Source organism: Centruroides sculpturatus, unplaced genomic scaffold, assembly GCF_000671375.1.
Source record: "Centruroides sculpturatus isolate CEXI.00-Female unplaced genomic scaffold, Cexi_2.0 scaffold717, whole genome shotgun sequence".
Lineage (NCBI taxonomy): Eukaryota > Metazoa > Arthropoda > Arachnida > Scorpiones > Buthidae > Centruroides > Centruroides sculpturatus.
Window position 1 is genome coordinate 105207 of NW_019384973.1, and position 23018 is coordinate 128224.

Below are 23018 nucleotides of genomic sequence, written 5' to 3' on the forward strand. Positions count from 1 at the left end.
GACGGTGACTTGACCACAAAACGGTATCGCGGGCAGGACTATTGTAGACTCTTTTGGAAGTGTAGTGTAGTAATGGGAAAGAGTGATCTTTTTACCTTATTTAAGATGTAGATAAACTTGGCATTACTGTAGTCTGCCTCATTTACCACACAACAAATAATATTAAGCTCATAAATATTTTAAAGTCATAAATATTTTATTTTTGTTAGTAAAAGTAATGTTAATTTATAGGAGCAGGAACCATCCCAAATTTCCCCTTCTAGACGGCCCTGCCTGAGAGAGAGAGAGAGAAGGCTGACCATCTTATTCTTTTAATAGGCTAGAGCAAGAGGTTTCCTGAATGTGTCATTATTCTGATAGTTTTCGGTCCCGTTTTAACGGAATAGAAAAACGAACTTACGTCAGTTAAGAAAAATAAATTAGTCTGACGTGAAAACTGTCATATGATATCATCGAATTTATTTATATTACTTAATTGTCATTCTATATTAAATTTAACCTTTAATAATAATATCTTAAAAACAAATTATTTATTCATTACTCTTAATATGTAGTATGCATTTAATCGTAAATTAATTAAATATTTTTTCGAATATTTATATTTTATTGTACCTGTATTTATTTATTTATATTCAACAATAGGAATTAATTAAATATTTTTTCGAATATTTATATTTTATTGTATTTATATATTTATATTCAACAATAGGAACTAATGTTATATTTTATTAAATTTAAGTATNGTTTAAAAGATAAAATAATGTTTATTAATTGTGATTAATTATTTGTTGATTACTCTATAAAGTAATCCACAAATTTACAGAAACTAAAACATTTGATAGTGATTTATAATTTTTTCTTATTGCCTATATGTAAAACTCATGCATACATTAATAAAATAGAAAAATGATGTTAAGTTTAGATTCCATTATCATATAGATATTTGCATTATAAACAAATTTTTAAATGCTTAATTAGGTTCCAATATACACTGGTGTGCAAAACTTAAGCAATGGTTGTTTTTTTTACTGTAACTCTGCAAGAAATCACCTGTGAGATATGACATTCAGAATATAGACACAGTATTTTGTACTTAAAGAATGAAGAAAGTATACTAGTGCAGAAAAAGTTAATAGAATGCATATAGGAATCAAAACCACTGTACTCTTGCACTGCACATGCTGACTGCACATGTTTTGTGTGCCCTCTAGTTACTTGTGATGTGATTTTCCTGCACACAAATCACCTTCCTACTGAATTGGGTGTTCACTGTTCATATACTGATCACAACAAGTCCTTTTCTACAATATAATGGCTGTCTGATTAAAAATTATATTGTTATTTAAGTTTCGCATGCCAGTGTATATATATATATATAAAATGCTTTGATATGGAATTTATCTCAAAAATGCTAATTTAGATGCAAGTTTTAATATGTGATTAAGGAATAATAATATTTAATTATTATTTAATATTTATTATTATAATTAATTTAATAGATTTATAGCTTAAAAACATAAAATTATTATTATTTTCCTATAAAATTAATATAAAATATAATTTTTATAGTCATCAGTTAATGGTTATGTGCTGGAGTTATTATCCAGAAAATCGTCCTACTTTTGATTACTGTTTAGAAAAATTGAAAGAATTACATAGGAAGTCTACAAGTGCTTCTCATATAGATTCTGTACATAATCATAATTATTTAGGACATATACATAATGGTAAGATTGTTTTGTTTTTGATTTTTTATGTTTCAGTTTGGAGATATAATTGTAATAAATCTACTTTGTTTTAAAATTAAAATATATTTTGCTGTACTTTAAATTTGTTTTTTTAATATTTGAAAGTCTTAAAATTTTTGAATTAAAGATTTATTCCTTTTAATTATGCATTAAAAATCTATGCTATGATAAATTTAATGTTTTTAACTGAAATGAAATTGAAAAATTTTTAGTAAATAAATAAGTGAATAAATAAATAAAAAAATATTGAAAGTAATTTTTGAAACAGTTTTTATATTTATACAATGTTTATTGTTAATGTAAAAAAATATATTAAGTGTCAATTAGATCAGGTTTTTTTCACTTTAAATATTCAAAATCAATTTTTTCATTAAAAGTTTAATTAAAAATATGTTAAAAAATAAATCAATATTATTTTTACAATAATAATAATAAAATGTTATAACTGTTTCAAATGATAATATTAAAAATAAATTAATTAAAATTGATAATAACACAAGTATAATTATATATTAATATTTATTTATTTTAATAAACATTGTTCTTGTTAAGGTTTATCATTTATATTTGGTATGGTATATTTTTAAAATGTCAACTGATGATTAAATGCACATATTTTTCAGTCAGATAATAATTCATTAATAATTTTCGTAAACTGTGTTTATATCTGAAAGTTATTTTATTGTAATAAATTTTATTGTTATATAAATGTATTTCTAATTGATTAAAAATTTTTTAATAATCTTTAATTTTTTGCTTCACTGCTTTACGGCATTAACTGTGATATATATATTCTGATAAATAACTTTTATTCTTATTAAAACAAATTAACGCCCAATTAAGAATTACCTTAATAAATTTGAAAATGATTGATTTCATTTCTGTGTTGGCATGCATATTATTGTGATTTTTATGCATGACTTGCTAAAATTTTTTCTTGCAAATTCAGTTATTGTATATTGCATGCAATTTGTTTTGTTAATAGGTGGCATAGAGAACTTAGCTTATCTTGAAGATATTCATCATAATCATCAACCTCATCATCAGTCCACTCAAGGTAGTTTGCTCATTAATTCTGATTCTTTTTTCTTCTAATGTACTAACCTATTTTTCTATGAATCTCTTTTCATTCTAATTTGAATTTTGTAAGAGTTTCATCTTTCATATCTTTTCTTTTACAGTTAATTATGATGAGTATTAAAATAAATTATTTTTACTTCTTACACATTCAGAAATATTTATTTGACAATTTAGAAAGTTAAACTTTATTCTTTCTTCTAATTATCAAGAAATTATTTCTTACTAAGACTTTTATATATTAATTCTTGCATTTTTAAACATATTAAAAAATTTGATATCTTTTATACATAATTATAGAAAATTCATAAAATATTTTTGTAAAATTTAAAACTAAAATATTTTTTTAAATCAATACTGTATATATTTAGATCATTATTCATCAATTTATAAACTAAAGCAATATAGAGATTTTGATTTTATGGATATGACATTGAGTTCATTATATTATTTGTTATCCAATTTAATTGAATAGAATAAAACTTTTTTTAAAACAAGATGTAAAAAAAATTTTTTTTTTGTAGATTTCCAAATATTTTAATCTAATAAATTTAAAATTTCTATTTTAATCTTTTTTTTATAAATCGTTATACCAGTATAAATAATGTTAATCAAATAAAGTTATATCATTGTTTTATTGCTCAAATCATCATCATAAATAACAATTATTTATATATTTTTACACATTAGTTCATATTTTCATGTTAAAAATTAAAATTTAACTTGAGATGATATGAGAATATCTATGCTACTAAAGTTTCTGTATTCTTATATATGTATGTTCTAATGTTTTTTATAATTACTTGCTTTGTCAATGCTTTTTGTGTGCTCTTTTATTTAATGCATGATTTTTTTTTTGCATTTATCAAGAATATTTTAAAATTAATTGCAATTAAGAGTGTAAAATGAATTAATAGATATACATTTCAGACTTTAAGATAAATATTCACTATTTTAGGACAATGCAGTTCTTAAAATTTGGCATCATGATAATTTATAAATTATAACTGCTTATTCAGGAAGCCAAAAATATATTATTTTGTAAGTATTTTTGACTCTATATGAGTCAGCTTCAGCTGCAAATTGTTTGTAAATTCTTCTGTAAATTCGTCTGATGGAGAATTATTGTTTAATAAAAATTGAAGACAAAAACTGCCCAAAAGGGATCACCATTTATTCTTTGTGTTCCAAGACTATACACTTTTTTGCGACTGATCTTTCTTTGTAGGCTGCTTGTTGCCAGAAATTACAAAAAGTCCTTTTTAAAAACACAAAACACATCCAATTAAAATTATAAATAATTTCTGAAAAAGGAACTTTGAACAAGGAATTTTTTATTAAATTCTTATAATATCAAATGGAACATTAGACGATGATAAACAACTTAAAATACAAAGAAAATAATATAATTAAATTAAATTAAATTAATTAATAATAAAAAAAAAAGGATAATAAATGTTATTTAGAAAACAGAGGAGTATGAATGGAGTCACCAGCCTTGAAAGATATAATTGAAATAGATGGGTAGAAAGATGGGTAGAATGCTGAGTCGTAGGTGCAACCTAGTTGGTATTAGAAATTTCTGAATGTAATCACTCATTTAGCAATAAGAAGGCTCTGAAGGCCATAAGAACCTCACAATTGGATGTCAGTTAGGCTGTCCAGGTCACCATATTAAGAAAGAAGTGTTAATAGTTATAGACAAGACTGCAGCAACATTAACATCATATTCTAAAAAGTTTTAGTTTACTTTATAAATAAGAAAATCTCCATCACTTGTGATCATACTGCATATCAACAAAGACAAAACTAATATATTGGTGGAATCCAGAAGTTTATGCTTCTAAAATTGTAAAAGATCAATGCTTCTATTATATAGGTTCCATCATTCATTCTCTAAGTATTGATATTAGATTAAGAGAACACTTTCATTCAATTTCTTCTATTTTAGTACAGTGTCAGAACTTCACTGGCATGCAAGTGAGAAATCAGGGTATTATGGGATAGACCAGCTATCATAGAAGGTACAGAAAGAGTTCTAATAAGATTATTAGAGCAGATATACATTTATTGTTCACCCAAATACTTAAACATAATTAATATCAACAATACTACACTCATCAGCAATAGCTGGAAAACTATAGTAAACAGCAATGATCTTACATGATTAGTTAATAGATTAACAGAACATTTAGCATAATTACTTTAAATTAATTCTATTATTTGTATTTCTTTATATTTTATTTATATTCTTTGTATTTTAACAGTTGTTCATCATCCTCTAATGTACCATTGTTTAAATTTGAATGCTGTGGTTTGATTTGATTTTATTCAATGTTGTAATTTGATGTTATAAGAATTTACAAATAATTTTCGGCTGAAGATGACTTAAATAGATTCTAAAATGGTTCCAAAAGAAAATATTTTTGGCTTCCTGAATAAACAGTTATAATTTCTAAACTTTTTTAAGGATTTTATTATAGAATAAAAGGACACATTAAATACTGCCACCTAAACTTGGTTATACTTGAATTAAAAACACTAAACCTATAATCCAGCAATTTTTACAAAAGTAGCTATATAAAATTTATTTTATATTTTTGTCTTAAGAAGAATCATGCTAAATTACATCAAAGAAAAAAGAAAGGATTGTACATTAATGCGAAAATTTATTGATACAGATCTTATAAATTCCACAAATATACATGAATAAATACAAAAAAATATTAGTCTGCTCTGTAAGTCTTAAGAAGGCCTTTTATTCATGCTCATTACAGATATGGCCAGACCATAATGGAATGGCCAAGTATAACCCCTGACAAAAAGAATTTGAACATGATGTAAGAAAATAAAAATGTAATGTTCAAAACAAAAATACTCATTATGTTCAATGGGTTATTAAGTGTTAATCAGTTTAATTTCAAATGATTAAACCAAATCATTTTCCCAAAAAAGAATATTTACATAAAGCAGTATTAGATAAAAGTTTTTGAACATGCAGGAAGTTGGAAAAAAGTATTTGAACAACAACAATAATAAAAGGATCACATACAAAATAATAGAAAGTTAATATTTTGTTGGTCCTCCTCTTGATCTTATAACAGCTTTTATACATCTTGGCATTGTCACAATTAATTCATTGAAGGTTTCTGAAGTTATTTTATTCCAGTTAATTTTAACAGCTTCTTTAAGTTCACCTTTATTAATTGATGCCCTTTCATCAACCAGCATTTTCAACTTTGCCCATAAATTTTAAACAAGGTTTAATCTGGGCTATTTGCAGGCCCTTAGACTTTACAGTTTTTTTATTTTATTTGGCTCAATGGCATGTGGCATTATCGTCCTGAAAAACATCATCATCATCACCAAAGTGATCTTTGATTGTTCGCATCAGAAATAATTATAAAATTTTCTCATACACTTCTGCTATTACAGCCTCATTAAGAATATATACAGTATATTTTCAGAATCAAAAGCTGGCATGCAGACCCAAATCATTAAACTTAATGGAAACTTACAGTCGATTGCAGAGACAGAGTTTACGTTAAACAACGTTTATCAACAGAATGGCCTGTAGATGTTGGCTGGCTGAACCACAGTATAAAATGCATTGCAAAGACGACAATCGTCTATTTCTGACCATTCTCTAAACAAACTTCGGCAAAACATTGGCTCTTACTTACTTTGCTATTACTCCCCTGTTTTAGGAGTCGTTCGGCCAATCGTGTTATTTGTTTGTGATGTCAGACATGATCGCCAGCTATATTCAGAAAGCTTTCAGAAATAAAATCTTAAGACTGTCAAAACCATTGTTCAGCAATTAATGACAATCCTTTTCCATTTCAATATTTAATTTTGTCGCCAATATGGTTTAAAATACGAAGAAATCCGTATTTAGAAAATTTATACTGAATTTGAAATAGATTTTTAAAGAATTATTTCGACATCTTATTACTGTCACCCTTCGTAACTATTGAAATGAATAATTTTAAAAATATTTTATTATTAAATTAATATTACATTTTTTTATATCTATAAACAGATTTCTGTAATTATTAAAATTGTCTCGTTTGTTTAACAGTACAATGACTCCGTAATGCATTAACATTTTATAACCGACATGATACTCGAAATGTAAATAAATGCATCTGATTTAAATTAATTGAAGTTTTAAGTCTTCACCCATTTGAATATTGAAATTGGAACATTTAAAACAAATTTAAAGTATTTAATTTTGTTGTTTTTGCTCCAAGCAATTAATTAATGAATAATTTTGTCGATTNCAGTCAGATAATAATTCATTAATAATTTTCGTAAACTGTGTTTATATCTGAAAGTTATTTTATTGTAATAAATTTTATTGTTATATAAATGTATTTCTAATTGATTAAAAATTTTTTAATAATCTTTAATTTTTTGCTTCACTGCTTTACGGCATTAACTGTGATATATATATTCTGATAAATAACTTTTATTCTTATTAAAACAAATTAACGCCCAATTAAGAATTACCTTAATAAATTTGAAAATGATTGATTTCATTTCTGTGTTGGCATGCATATTATTGTGATTTTTATGCATGACTTGCTAAAATTTTTTCTTGCAAATTCAGTTATTGTATATTGCATGCAATTTGTTTTGTTAATAGGTGGCATAGAGAACTTAGCTTATCTTGAAGATATTCATCATAATCATCAACCTCATCATCAGTCCACTCAAGGTAGTTTGCTCATTAATTCTGATTCTTTTTTCTTCTAATGTACTAACCTATTTTTCTATGAATCTCTTTTCATTCTAATTTGAATTTTGTAAGAGTTTCATCTTTCATATCTTTTCTTTTACAGTTAATTATGATGAGTATTAAAATAAATTATTTTTACTTCTTACACATTCAGAAATATTTATTTGACAATTTAGAAAGTTAAACTTTATTCTTTCTTCTAATTATCAAGAAATTATTTCTTACTAAGACTTTTATATATTAATTCTTGCATTTTTAAACATATTAAAAAATTTGATATCTTTTATACATAATTATAGAAAATTCATAAAATATTTTTGTAAAATTTAAAACTAAAATATTTTTTTAAATCAATACTGTATATATTTAGATCATTATTCATCAATTTATAAACTAAAGCAATATAGAGATTTTGATTTTATGGATATGACATTGAGTTCATTATATTATTTGTTATCCAATTTAATTGAATAGAATAAAACTTTTTTTAAAACAAGATGTAAAAAAAATTTTTTTTTTGTAGATTTCCAAATATTTTAATCTAATAAATTTAAAATTTCTATTTTAATCTTTTTTTTATAAATCGTTATACCAGTATAAATAATGTTAATCAAATAAAGTTATATCATTGTTTTATTGCTCAAATCATCATCATAAATAACAATTATTTATATATTTTTACACATTAGTTCATATTTTCATGTTAAAAATTAAAATTTAACTTGAGATGATATGAGAATATCTATGCTACTAAAGTTTCTGTATTCTTATATATGTATGTTCTAATGTTTTTTATAATTACTTGCTTTGTCAATGCTTTTTGTGTGCTCTTTTATTTAATGCATGATTTTTTTTTTGCATTTATCAAGAATATTTTAAAATTAATTGCAATTAAGAGTGTAAAATGAATTAATAGATATACATTTCAGACTTTAAGATAAATATTCACTATTTTAGGACAATGCAGTTCTTAAAATTTGGCATCATGATAATTTATAAATTATAACTGCTTATTCAGGAAGCCAAAAATATATTATTTTGTAAGTATTTTTGACTCTATATGAGTCAGCTTCAGCTGCAAATTGTTTGTAAATTCTTCTGTAAATTCGTCTGATGGAGAATTATTGTTTAATAAAAATTGAAGACAAAAACTGCCCAAAAGGGATCACCATTTATTCTTTGTGTTCCAAGACTATACACTTTTTTGCGACTGATCTTTCTTTGTAGGCTGCTTGTTGCCAGAAATTACAAAAAGTCCTTTTTAAAAACACAAAACACATCCAATTAAAATTATAAATAATTTCTGAAAAAGGAACTTTGAACAAGGAATTTTTTATTAAATTCTTATAATATCAAATGGAACATTAGACGATGATAAACAACTTAAAATACAAAGAAAATAATATAATTAAATTAAATTAAATTAATTAATAATAAAAAAAAGGATAATAAATGTTATTTAGAAAACAGAGGAGTATGAATGGAGTCACCAGCCTTGAAAGATATAATTGAAATAGATGGGTAGAAAGATGGGTAGAATGCTGAGTCGTAGGTGCAACCTAGTTGGTATTAGAAATTTCTGAATGTAATCACTCATTTAGCAATAAGAAGGCTCTGAAGGCCATAAGAACCTCACAATTGGATGTCAGTTAGGCTGTCCAGGTCACCATATTAAGAAAGAAGTGTTAATAGTTATAGACAAGACTGCAGCAACATTAACATCATATTCTAAAAAGTTTTAGTTTACTTTATAAATAAGAAAATCTCCATCACTTGTGATCATACTGCATATCAACAAAGACAAAACTAATATATTATCCAGAAAATCGTCCTACTTTTGATTACTGTTTAGAAAAATTGAAAGAATTACATAGGAAGTCTACAAGTGCTTCTCATATAGATTCTGTACATAATCATAATTATTTAGGACATATACATAATGGTAAGATTGTTTTGTTTTTGATTTTTTATGTTTCAGTTTGGAGATATAATTGTAATAAATCTACTTTGTTTTAAAATTAAAATATATTTTGCTGTACTTTAAATTTGTTTTTTTAATATTTGAAAGTCTTAAAATTTTTGAATTAAAGATTTATTCCTTTTAATTATGCATTAAAAATCTATGCTATGATAAATTTAATGTTTTTAACTGAAATGAAATTGAAAAATTTTTAGTAAATAAATAAGTGAATAAATAAATAAAAAAATATTGAAAGTAATTTTTGAAACAGTTTTTATATTTATACAATGTTTATTGTTAATGTAAAAAAATATATTAAGTGTCAATTAGATCAGGTTTTTTTCACTTTAAATATTCAAAATCAATTTTTTCATTAAAAGTTTAATTAAAAATATGTTAAAAAATAAATCAATATTATTTTTACAATAATAATAATAAAATGTTATAACTGTTTCAAATGATAATATTAAAAATAAATTAATTAAAATTGATAATAACACAAGTATAATTATATATTAATATTTATTTATTTTAATAAACATTGTTCTTGTTAAGGTTTATCATTTATATTTGGTATGGTATATTTTTAAAATGTCAACTGATGATTAAATGCACATATTTTTCAGTCAGATAATAATTCATTAATAATTTTCGTAAACTGTGTTTATATCTGAAAGTTATTTTATTGTAATAAATTTTATTGTTATATAAATGTATTTCTAATTGATTAAAAATTTTTTAATAATCTTTAATTTTTTGCTTCACTGCTTTACGGCATTAACTGTGATATATATATTCTGATAAATAACTTTTATTCTTATTAAAACAAATTAACGCCCAATTAAGAATTACCTTAATAAATTTGAAAATGATTGATTTCATTTCTGTGTTGGCATGCATATTATTGTGATTTTTATGCATGACTTGCTAAAATTTTTTCTTGCAAATTCAGTTATTGTATATTGCATGCAATTTGTTTTGTTAATAGGTGGCATAGAGAACTTAGCTTATCTTGAAGATATTCATCATAATCATCAACCTCATCATCAGTCCACTCAAGGTAGTTTGCTCATTAATTCTGATTCTTTTTTCTTCTAATGTACTAACCTATTTTTCTATGAATCTCTTTTCATTCTAATTTGAATTTTGTAAGAGTTTCATCTTTCATATCTTTTCTTTTACAGTTAATTATGATGAGTATTAAAATAAATTATTTTTACTTCTTACACATTCAGAAATATTTATTTGACAATTTAGAAAGTTAAACTTTATTCTTTCTTCTAATTATCAAGAAATTATTTCTTACTAAGACTTTTATATATTAATTCTTGCATTTTTAAACATATTAAAAAATTTGATATCTTTTATACATAATTATAGAAAATTCATAAAATATTTTTGTAAAATTTAAAACTAAAATATTTTTTTAAATCAATACTGTATATATTTAGATCATTATTCATCAATTTATAAACTAAAGCAATATAGAGATTTTGATTTTATGGATATGACATTGAGTTCATTATATTATTTGTTATCCAATTTAATTGAATAGAATAAAACTTTTTTTAAAACAAGATGTAAAAAAAATTTTTTTTTTGTAGATTTCCAAATATTTTAATCTAATAAATTTAAAATTTCTATTTTAATCTTTTTTTTATAAATCGTTATACCAGTATAAATAATGTTAATCAAATAAAGTTATATCATTGTNATAATCTTTAATTTTTTGCTTCACTGCTTTACGGCATTAACTGTGATATATATATTCTGATAAATAACTTTTATTCTTATTAAAACAAATTAACGCCCAATTAAGAATTACCTTAATAAATTTGAAAATGATTGATTTCATTTCTGTGTTGGCATGCATATTATTGTGATTTTTATGCATGACTTGCTAAAATTTTTTCTTGCAAATTCAGTTATTGTATATTGCATGCAATTTGTTTTGTTAATAGGTGGCATAGAGAACTTAGCTTATCTTGAAGATATTCATCATAATCATCAACCTCATCATCAGTCCACTCAAGGTAGTTTGCTCATTAATTCTGATTCTTTTTTCTTCTAATGTACTAACCTATTTTTCTATGAATCTCTTTTCATTCTAATTTGAATTTTGTAAGAGTTTCATCTTTCATATCTTTTCTTTTACAGTTAATTATGATGAGTATTAAAATAAATTATTTTTACTTCTTACACATTCAGAAATATTTATTTGACAATTTAGAAAGTTAAACTTCATTCTTTCTTCTAATTATCAAGAAATTATTTCTTACTAAGACTTTTATATATTAATTCTTGCATTTTTAAACATATTAAAAAATTTGATATCTTTTATACATAATTATAGAAAATTCATAAAATATTTTTGTAAAATTTAAAACTAAAATATTTTTTTAAATCAATACTGTATATATTTAGATCATTATTCATCAATTTATAAACTAAAGCAATATAGAGATTTTGATTTTATGGATATGACATTGAGTTCATTATATTATTTGTTATCCAATTTAATTGAATAGAATAAAACTTTTTTTAAAACAAGATGTAAAAAAAATTTTTTTTTTGTAGATTTCCAAATATTTTAATCTAATAAATTTAAAATTTCTATTTTAATCTTTTTTTTATAAATCGTTATACCAGTATAAATAATGTTAATCAAATAAAGTTATATCATTGTTTTATTGCTCAAATCATCATCATAAATAACAATTATTTATATATTTTTACACATTAGTTCATATTTTCATGTTAAAAATTAAAATTTAACTTGAGATGATATGAGAATATCTATGCTACTAAAGTTTCTGTATTCTTATATATGTATGTTCTAATGTTTTTTATAATTACTTGCTTTGTCAATGCTTTTTGTGTGCTCTTTTATTTAATGCATGATTTTTTTTTTGCATTTATCAAGAATATTTTAAAATTAATTGCAATTAAGAGTGTAAAATGAATTAATAGATATACATTTCAGACTTTAAGATAAATATTCACTATTTTAGGACAATGCAGTTCTTAAAATTTGGCATCATGATAATTTATAAATTATAACTGCTTATTCAGGAAGCCAAAAATATATTATTTTGTAAGTATTTTTGACTCTATATGAGTCAGCTTCAGCTGCAAATTGTTTGTAAATTCTTCTGTAAATTCGTCTGATGGAGAATTATTGTTTAATAAAAATTGAAGACAAAAACTGCCCAAAAGGGATCACCATTTATTCTTTGTGTTCCAAGACTATACACTTTTTTGCGACTGATCTTTCTTTGTAGGCTGCTTGTTGCCAGAAATTACAAAAAGTCCTTTTTAAAAACACAAAACACATCCAATTAAAATTATAAATAATTTCTGAAAAAGGAACTTTGAACAAGGAATTTTTTATTAAATTCTTATAATATCAAATGGAACATTAGACGATGATAAACAACTTAAAATACAAAGAAAATAATATAATTAAATTAAATTAAATTAATTAATAATAAAAAAAAAAGGATAATAAATGTTATTTAGAAAACAGAGGAGTATGAATGGAGTCACCAGCCTTGAAAGATATAATTGAAATAGATGGGTAGAAAGATGGGTAGAATGCTGAGTCGTAGGTGCAACCTAGTTGGTATTAGAAATTTCTGAATGTAATCACTCATTTAGCAATAAGAAGGCTCTGAAGGCCATAAGAACCTCACAATTGGATGTCAGTTAGGCTGTCCAGGTCACCATATTAAGAAAGAAGTGTTAATAGTTATAGACAAGACTGCAGCAACATTAACATCATATTCTAAAAAGTTTTAGTTTACTTTATAAATAAGAAAATCTCCATCACTTGTGATCATACTGCATATCAACAAAGACAAAACTAATATATTGGTGGAATCCAGAAGTTTATGCTTCTAAAATTGTAAAAGATCAATGCTTCTATTATATAGGTTCCATCATTCATTCTCTAAGTATTGATATTAGATTAAGAGAACACTTTCATTCAATTTCTTCTATTTTAGTACAGTGTCAGAACTTCACTGGCATGCAAGTGAGAAATCAGGGTATTATGGGATAGACCAGCTATCATAGAAGGTACAGAAAGAGTTCTAATAAGATTATTAGAGCAGATATACATTTATTGTTCACCCAAATACTTAAACATAATTAATATCAACAATACTACACTCATCAGCAATAGCTGGAAAACTATAGTAAACAGCAATGATCTTACATGATTAGTTAATAGATTAACAGAACATTTAGCATAATTACTTTAAATTAATTCTATTATTTGTATTTCTTTATATTTTATTTATATTCTTTGTATTTTAACAGTTGTTCATCATCCTCTAATGTACCATTGTTTAAATTTGAATGCTGTGGTTTGATTTGATTTTATTCAATGTTGTAATTTGATGTTATAAGAATTTACAAATAATTTTCGGCTGAAGATGACTTAAATAGATTCTAAAATGGTTCCAAAAGAAAATATTTTTGGCTTCCTGAATAAACAGTTATAATTTCTAAACTTTTTTAAGGATTTTATTATAGAATAAAAGGACACATTAAATACTGCCACCTAAACTTGGTTATACTTGAATTAAAAACACTAAACCTATAATCCAGCAATTTTTACAAAAGTAGCTATATAAAATTTATTTTATATTTTTGTCTTAAGAAGAATCATGCTAAATTACATCAAAGAAAAAAGAAAGGATTGTACATTAATGCGAAAATTTATTGATACAGATCTTATAAATTCCACAAATATACATGAATAAATACAAAAAAATATTAGTCTGCTCTGTAAGTCTTAAGAAGGCCTTTTATTCATGCTCATTACAGATATGGCCAGACCATAATGGAATGGCCAAGTATAACCCCTGACAAAAAGAATTTGAACATGATGTAAGAAAATAAAAATGTAATGTTCAAAACAAAAATACTCATTATGTTCAATGGGTTATTAAGTGTTAATCAGTTTAATTTCAAATGATTAAACCAAATCATTTTCCCAAAAAAGAATATTTACATAAAGCAGTATTAGATAAAAGTTTTTGAACATGCAGGAAGTTGGAAAAAAGTATTTGAACAACAACAATAATAAAAGGATCACATACAAAATAATAGAAAGTTAATATTTTGTTGGTCCTCCTCTTGATCTTATAACAGCTTTTATACATCTTGGCATTGTCACAATTAATTCATTGAAGGTTTCTGAAGTTATTTTATTCCAGTTAATTTTAACAGCTTCTTTAAGTTCACCTTTATTAATTGATGCCCTTTCATCAACCAGCATTTTCAACTTTGCCCATAAATTTTAAACAAGGTTTAATCTGGGCTATTTGCAGGCCCTTAGACTTTACAGTTTTTTTATTTTATTTGGCTCAATGGCATGTGGCATTATCGTCCTGAAAAACATCATCATCATCACCAAAGTGATCTTTGATTGTTCGCATCAGAAATAATTATAAAATTTTCTCATACACTTCTGCTATTACAGCCTCATTAAGAATATATACAGTATATTTTCAGAATCAAAAGCTGGCATGCAGACCCAAATCATTAAACTTAATGGAAACTTACAGTCGATTGCAGAGACAGAGTTTACGTTAAACAACGTTTATCAACAGAATGGCCTGTAGATGTTGGCTGGCTGAACCACAGTATAAAATGCATTGCAAAGACGACAATCGTCTATTTCTGACCATTCTCTAAACAAACTTCGGCAAAACATTGGCTCTTACTTACTTTGCTATTACTCCCCTGTTTTAGGAGTCGTTCGGCCAATCGTGTTATTTGTTTGTGATGTCAGACATGATCGCCAGCTATATTCAGAAAGCTTTCAGAAATAAAATCTTAAGACTGTCAAAACCATTGTTCAGCAATTAATGACAATCCTTTTCCATTTCAATATTTAATTTTGTCGCCAATATGGTTTAAAATACGAAGAAATCCGTATTTAGAAAATTTATACTGAATTTGAAATAGATTTTTAAAGAATTATTTCGACATCTTATTACTGTCACCCTTCGTAACTATTGAAATGAATAATTTTAAAAATATTTTATTATTAAATTAATATTACATTTTTTTATATCTATAAACAGATTTCTGTAATTATTAAAATTGTCTCGTTTGTTTAACAGTACAATGACTCCGTAATGCATTAACATTTTATAACCGACATGATACTCGAAATGTAAATAAATGCATCTGATTTAAATTAATTGAAGTTTTAAGTCTTCACCCATTTGAATATTGAAATTGGAACATTTAAAACAAATTTAAAGTATTTAATTTTGTTGTTTTTGCTCCAAGCAATTAATTAATGAATAATTTTGTCGGTTTGTACCATTTACAACATTTATCAAAGGAACGATATCTGTTTTTATCTAAACTTTTCCACAAACAAAGCTACCACTCGAATTGAAAAGCCCTCTAAACTACTGTCAAGTGAGTCTAGAAAACAGGTCAAATAACTTGTTTCTAATCACTATCTACATTGTGGCAGGTGAGGAATGCCGTCTCTGCAATGAAATTTTTCTGAACAGTGGTCTACCCGATCTGTAAACCACTGTTGGTTTCTAAATGTTGTCTCTGCAATTGGCTGTTAGTGTTTGTATTCTTGCAGTCTTCCTTAAATTTCTCATCTAGACATCTCCAAACAAATTTTCCTGCATCATCATCACAATGCATATATGATTCTCATCTGAAAAAAGTAAGGTTTTCCAGTTTCCTACAGTAAAATTTTTGTGCTGTTTTAATTATTTAAAATGATCATTTTTTGTTTTTGGTCAGATAGTTTTGTTTTGGCTTTGCAAATGAAAATTCTCTCATTCAGTCTATTTCTTACTGTTCTGTCACAAACATTTGTTTTATTTTTGTTTTATGTGTTCCACATATTAAACATTTTTTTCAGTAGGTGTGTGACAATCACTCATCATTTCTGTATATAAAATTAAATTGTCAGTTACGAAGCCTTTGTTTATAAGCTTCTAGAATGTTCCATCACCCGGTATTGCCTGGAGGGGCAATAAACCCAGTGGGGGAGCAGAAGAGGATATATATTAACTTGTGGTTGAGAGAGCAATCCTCTTTTATTTTACCATTACTGGAAGAACACAAAGTCGACCAGTGACAACGGGACTGTGCAAAGGAAGAGTTATGAAAGTAAACAGACTCTGCTCCAATCAACAAGATGACCAGGAGAAGATGGCTATTATGCTACACAAAAATTTAAGGAACTTCTCATGTACTAGCATTTCCTCTCCCCTGTATTTTCGATTGTCTGCTGATGGTAGGATTGTCATGTAAAGAAATTTGTAGATTAGACTAATATGTAATTATTGCAAAAAGATGAAATGTCTGAATGTAACTGGAATTTAAAGCATTGTAATATTTGAATACCTTCTGAATATCATGTACAGTATATCAGATTTGATGTTGACTCAACTTCGTGTTGGGAAAATAAAAGCTTACAGGTGATCTTGAACCTTGCTGGTTTATAGGGCAAATACTTGTGGCACAGCTTTTTATTTTTCCTGTGTCTAAACTTTTTCCAAGTGTAATTTACAGTTCTTAATGACACACCAATATACATTGCAACTTCTTTTTGGGTTTTTTCAACATCTTGTAGTAGCTTTATAATTTGTTTTCTTACATCATTAATAAATTCTTTGATTGGTGCCATTGTTTATGAAAAGACAGGTAAAATATCACTGTTTACTTAGAAAATGATGCAAACATGTATCTTAAAGCTAATGGTTTCTTCCAATCAAATTAGAATGCTCAAATCTGTAAATTTAGAACAGTTTTCAAATACCTTTTCCAACTTCTTATATGTTCAAAAACTTTATCCAATAATGCTTTATGTAAAAATTCTTTTTTGGAAAATGGTTTGGTTTATTCATTTGAAATTAAAGTGATTAACACTTAATAACCCAATGAATAAAATGTATATTTTTGTTTTGAACATTAGTTTGAGCTATTTTTACAAGAAAATAAAAATGTAAACGATTTCATTTTATTACATCATGTTCAAATACTTTTTGCCAGGGATTGTAGTTAGGAATGAGGCATAATGTTGGACCACTCTTTACCAATCTTTTTGGATTAGTGACACACTTTGAATTTAATATGATTCTTGAGATTTTAAACATTTTTATTTTAAAAAATGTTATAAATTTAAAATAAATTACATACTTCATGAATATGAAATAACTGTTTGATTTCTTCAACACTGCCCTTTATTGGGCCTTCTTGATTAAGTCTTTCTTCTGCACCAAGTAACCAGGTAAGAACTTCTTCTAATGTGTTTTGATAAGCAGCTACATCATTAATGCCTGTAGTGTGACCATGTTCACCTTCAGAAACTTCCTAATAAATTAAACAATTCATTTTATTAAAAATAATAGCAAAATTCAGTTTTATTATTTTGATTAGTTCATTTTAATGATATTTAGATATTATAATTACAGAACATATAATAAATAACATATCAAATATACAGAGTTTTTAAAAATTAAGTTCTATTTACAGGGTTCTGCAGTAAATTGTAAGGCTCCAAATGGAATAAAATTTAAACTGTAGATACTTCAAATGATGTTCTCACCATTTATTTTAAAAATATTTTGTGTGAAAAATTGCCAATATGTGGCACTGTGACAATATAAGTCAACTGAACAGTGTTACAAATGTTCGATGTGGCCTCCATTGTTGTCAACAAAGTTTTCCATTCCTAAAGTGCATTTTTTATCCCAGAACAGATGTCTACTGGAATTGCTAGAACATAATTATGTAATGCTGTCCTTCAACTGTGACATCTCCAGCCTTCAGAGTGTGACATCTCCAGCCTTCAGAGTGTGACATCTTTCACAATATATATAGTTATGGGGCTTTTTGACCAATCAGGTGTCATGAAAGATGCAACAGCTGAATGACAGCATTAGACATCATATTCTAGCAATTCCAGTAGACTTTTTACGTTCTATGATATAAAAAGCTATTTTGGAAATGGAAAACTTTGTTGACAACAATGGAGATCACATTGAACACTTGTAATGCTTTTCCATCTATATATATAAAATTACATGTCCTGACTGACTGACTGATTCATCATTGCTCAGAGCAAACCCCTGAACCAAAAGAGATGAAATTTAGTACACAGTTACAGTTGGGACATGTATGAAAATGCACACTAAGAAGTGATTTTTCAAAATTTCCCCCATGGGGAGAGGGAAAATGATTAAGGCTTAAACTGAAGAATGACTTCTACTGTATTTTACAGGTGATTTTTTTGTTTTTGATAGTAACAACTTAATTTCCAAATGTACAATATTTACCAAATCATCCAAATCATTTGCCAGAGCAATGCCAGGCTCATTTGCTAGTTGACTTATAATGCCACACTGCCACATAGTGGCAATTTTTCATACAAAATTTTTTAAAATAAATGATGAGCACATCATTTGAAGTACCTACAGTTTAAATTTTATCCCATTTGGAACCTTACAACATACTGCAGAACCCTTTAAATACAGGAACTTGATTCACTACCCTGTATTCATATTTTTGACAAATAAGGCTAAATTTAAATATATAAATCTTTGATATATATTTAAATGTAATGAATATGATATAATTTCATTACAGAATGATTTTAAATAAATTTTCTGAATTAACTTCCACTATAAAAGAACCAGTTTTTCTACTTTTGTAATGCATCACAACTTTTATTCTAATAACCAGAAAAGGTATTTATAATTTAATAACAAAATTAGTTTTATTACATAATGAGTGTTAAATAATAGAACATTTATTTCAATTTAAAAAATTTTGTTAATCTGTGGGAAAGGAATTCTTACAAATGATGTAAAAGTAGGACTGTGTCAAAACAATAAAATTTGGAAGTGCTCTGCAATGTTGTTCAATAAAATAATCAATAATGATATTATAACAGCAATGTTGCACATTAAATTTCAATTTTTTCATTCAATTAAAGTTTTATTAACTTCTTATAATTAATTTTTATAATAAATTTCTATATAAGACAATTAATATTTAACACAAAATCTTACAGAATCTGACACTTCACTTGAATGTAATCTTCTCAATGGAATGTTATGATGAGGAAGAGCTTGGAAAAAACACATCACATACATCATCACAGACTTTTTATCAGGACGGGAAGTATTTACATCTATAAGAAAATTATTTTTAGAAAACATCATTAATCTTTTAAGAAAAAAAAAGTTTTTTACAAAAATTTAGAACATTTGAATCATACAATATTATATGTGAGATGATGATGATGATAATAATAATAATAATACTGTAATAAACATAAANTGGTTGATTTAAAAAATTTTGATAATTTGGAAGTTAAACTCACCAAGACACAATTTTACAAATATACTGCAAAAATAAAAAGACTATTTGAATCAATGCAAAAAGAGTTAGTATTGATCATTAAGCTAGTAAGCTGCAACATTTATGCAACATGAAGGTCCAAAGATTTGGCATATACATAGAGACATGAAACTTTACTGAGGAAAAGCATGCTGATGTCACAATTTTGCAACAGTTGGCATTTTAGTGAACACCACCTCCTCCATTCAGTCAGCCAATGGTAAAAAGACAAATGAAATTTTAAAAAATATTTAATATTACAGCAACACACTTTGAGGCACTCTTGCAACACACAGGTTGGGAAACATTGTGCTAGACCATGCATGAAAATTTTTCAGGATTTGAACCAAACTTGAATTTGGATTTTTCAGAATGATAGTCATCCTTAATTGTTTCAATCATCTCATCATTAATACTAATATTATTAAATTAATTGCTAATAAATATTGAAAAATTGAATTATTATTAATTTGACTTTGTTTTTCATCAGATACATAATCAAAAATAATAGAATAATCATATAAAACCAATATAATTCTTCTAGATGATTATTCAACAAAGTTTGGAAGAGACAGGGATGTGGATACTTGGAGCACCTGTAGTGTTCCATTACAGATAACAAATGATTTGGTAAGTACAAGGGCTGTTTCTTTTTCAACCTCCAATGGTCCATGTCAAAAAGTAACCATGTTTATACCTAACTTTTGGTAATAAATTCATTTTGTTATTTAGATTTGTCTTTGTTTTATGGACCATCAGAGGTTGAAAAAGAAACAGCCTTCGTATTAAATATACTATCATAATAAAAGAATTGATAATGATATTCTTATGAAATATTGCAAATTTATTTTAGTAATTATATTAAAAAGAAATTTTATCTTCTATAGGGTGACACAAATAAATTAAAGAGATCCTCTTCTGTTAATCACCCCCCTCTTCAGAATATTTCTTCAAATATATTTTCGATTACTGAAAAAGTAAATAGACAGTGTAATGGTTTCCATCCACCAAAATATCTTGAAATATTAGCAGATACAGAAGATATCACAGATGCAGATGGATATGAAATGCCATTACCACCATTCCCATCTAAACGAAGATTACAAAACAAGAAAGTTTTGGAAAATAAACAGCTTCCATCTTCAAAAACTTTACCAACATGTTCAAATGTCAATATTCAAAATTTGGTGCCGTGTGTTGACACCAACAGTTTAGCAGATTTGTTAAATCTGCCATGTCCACCTCCACCTTATGCTCCTATGGATCCAAAATTTATTTTAAATTTTGACAATAATGGAGATAAAAGTGCTTGCCTCAGCAATGGTGATAGTTTCTATGAAACTGAACAATTACATTCACCGACAGTGACATCAGCTTTGCTAAAGTCAAAATATTCAGGTAATGGTAGTTTCTCAGAAAAGAAAATTAATAATGATGATAGAGACAGATGGTCTGATTCTACCATACCTTGTCCAAGTGAGATCAATTCAATATTGGACGATATAAATAACAGTGGTATATCTACACTATCGGAGATCTCTGGAATTGAATTAAATTACGCACCTCACTCGTCTTGGTGCTGACAGTTATATTTTTGTGCCAGTTTAAAAATTAATACTTGTTAATATTGTAAATAATCATTAATTCTTATGTAACAAAATTATCATTTTTTATGAATGAGATTGAAATGATTTGTAGAAAAATATCATCATAAACATATGAATGTATATGATATATGTATTATATACTTACATATCATCATAAACATATTTCATTTAAAGGCATTGTTAAATATCATAAATGTTAGAAAAAGTAAAATATCATTATTTAAAGATGTAAAAATGTTTATTTTGTTTGAAAGAATTCTTGTCAGTTTCTTAAAAAAATTTTTTTACTTTTTTAAGAAACAATAGGTGCCTATTTGTAAATATCATTATAAAATATTTTTTATTATTCATACAATATTAGTGTTAGACAAGGAATCGTTTGTTTTCTGAATCAAATTTAATATAAAATGTGTACAAAAAAATACAAAAACAAAAAACTTATTCTTCTAACACACAAATTTGTATAAAGTATCTTTAATGTGTATTATATATTTTTAAAGAATAAATTGTTATATATTTTGTTTGGAAATAACATTTAATTTTTATATTAACTTCCTTTTTAAACATCCACTTTCTCATACCACATGACTATCTGACCTCTTTCCATATCTCTTTTAGTCATCTGATGTCATTGTTAGCATTCCGAAGAAATTACAAAACTGAAAACAAATAAAATATTTATTAAAAAAACTTTCCAGATTATGCATGAAAGAACTGCTGAAATTTAAAATTAAATATCTGATACAAGCATAATTCTCTAACAGAAATTTCTAATGTATATCAGTTCGCAATCATATCCCAAATAATCATGTACTTCTACCATAAATATCAGTAATTTTTTAATTTCAGGAAAATTAGCTGCTTGGGTCTGCTTTAAAAACACGTGACCAGAAAATTTTTATATCTCAATGAAAAAAAAATTAAGTTTCTTTTCTCATAAATGAAGTATAAGCTTAACAAAAGAAAGGAAAAAAACTGCATTTAATAAAAAAATAGACAAAGGCAAATGCATAACTAGTTAAAAATAAGCACAATAATATCAAGAATTTAAAACAGCACCCTAATTCTGTTAATAAACCGAGGAATTGTATAGCCCACATTAGTGTATAACTTGCAGAAAATTGTTACATTGGATAATGGTGTATCCAGGATTTTAAAAATATAGGCATTGCTTGAGGCAAATTCAAGGCAAATTTTAATTGAAGTCATGCAACATGCGTTATTGTACTGCAGCTTGAAAAATTTAGAGAATTATAAATTCCCACTGTTGTCCATCTGACTTTCTGTCCTTCCTTAATCTCGAGAACGGAGTTAGATAAAAGTCACGACCAGATATGGAAAACTTAGGGGCAAGCGGTCTGATTAACTCTATACGAACTTCCGGTTTGCATCAGAAGTCGCAAGAAAAGGGTTCAACTATTATCGGAATCTGCAAGTAATCATAATTTGTATATAATGAACACCTATGAAAAAACCAGAAAAACTAAAGT

The 23018-nt window shown here is 25.7% G+C and overlaps 1 protein-coding gene across 1 annotated transcript in view; it reads left to right on the top strand.

Moving 5' to 3' along the window:
• The window catches only part of LOC111632638 (proto-oncogene tyrosine-protein kinase ROS-like), a 113357-nt gene extending 91742 nt beyond the window's left edge, over positions 1 to 21615 (top strand). The window contains exons 41-48 of the mRNA XM_023377132.1: positions 1570 to 1727; positions 2734 to 2805; positions 7474 to 7545; positions 9389 to 9508; positions 10515 to 10586; positions 11488 to 11559; positions 20466 to 20551; positions 20809 to 21615. Of these exons, the coding sequence (XP_023232900.1) occupies positions 1570 to 1727; positions 2734 to 2805; positions 7474 to 7545; positions 9389 to 9508; positions 10515 to 10586; positions 11488 to 11559; positions 20466 to 20551; positions 20809 to 21504 (1348 nt within the window). The 3' untranslated portion in view covers positions 21505 to 21615. The remainder of the gene's footprint in view (positions 1 to 1569; positions 1728 to 2733; positions 2806 to 7473; positions 7546 to 9388; positions 9509 to 10514; positions 10587 to 11487; positions 11560 to 20465; positions 20552 to 20808) is intronic.
• The last annotated feature ends 1403 nt before the right edge of the window (positions 21616 to 23018 follow it).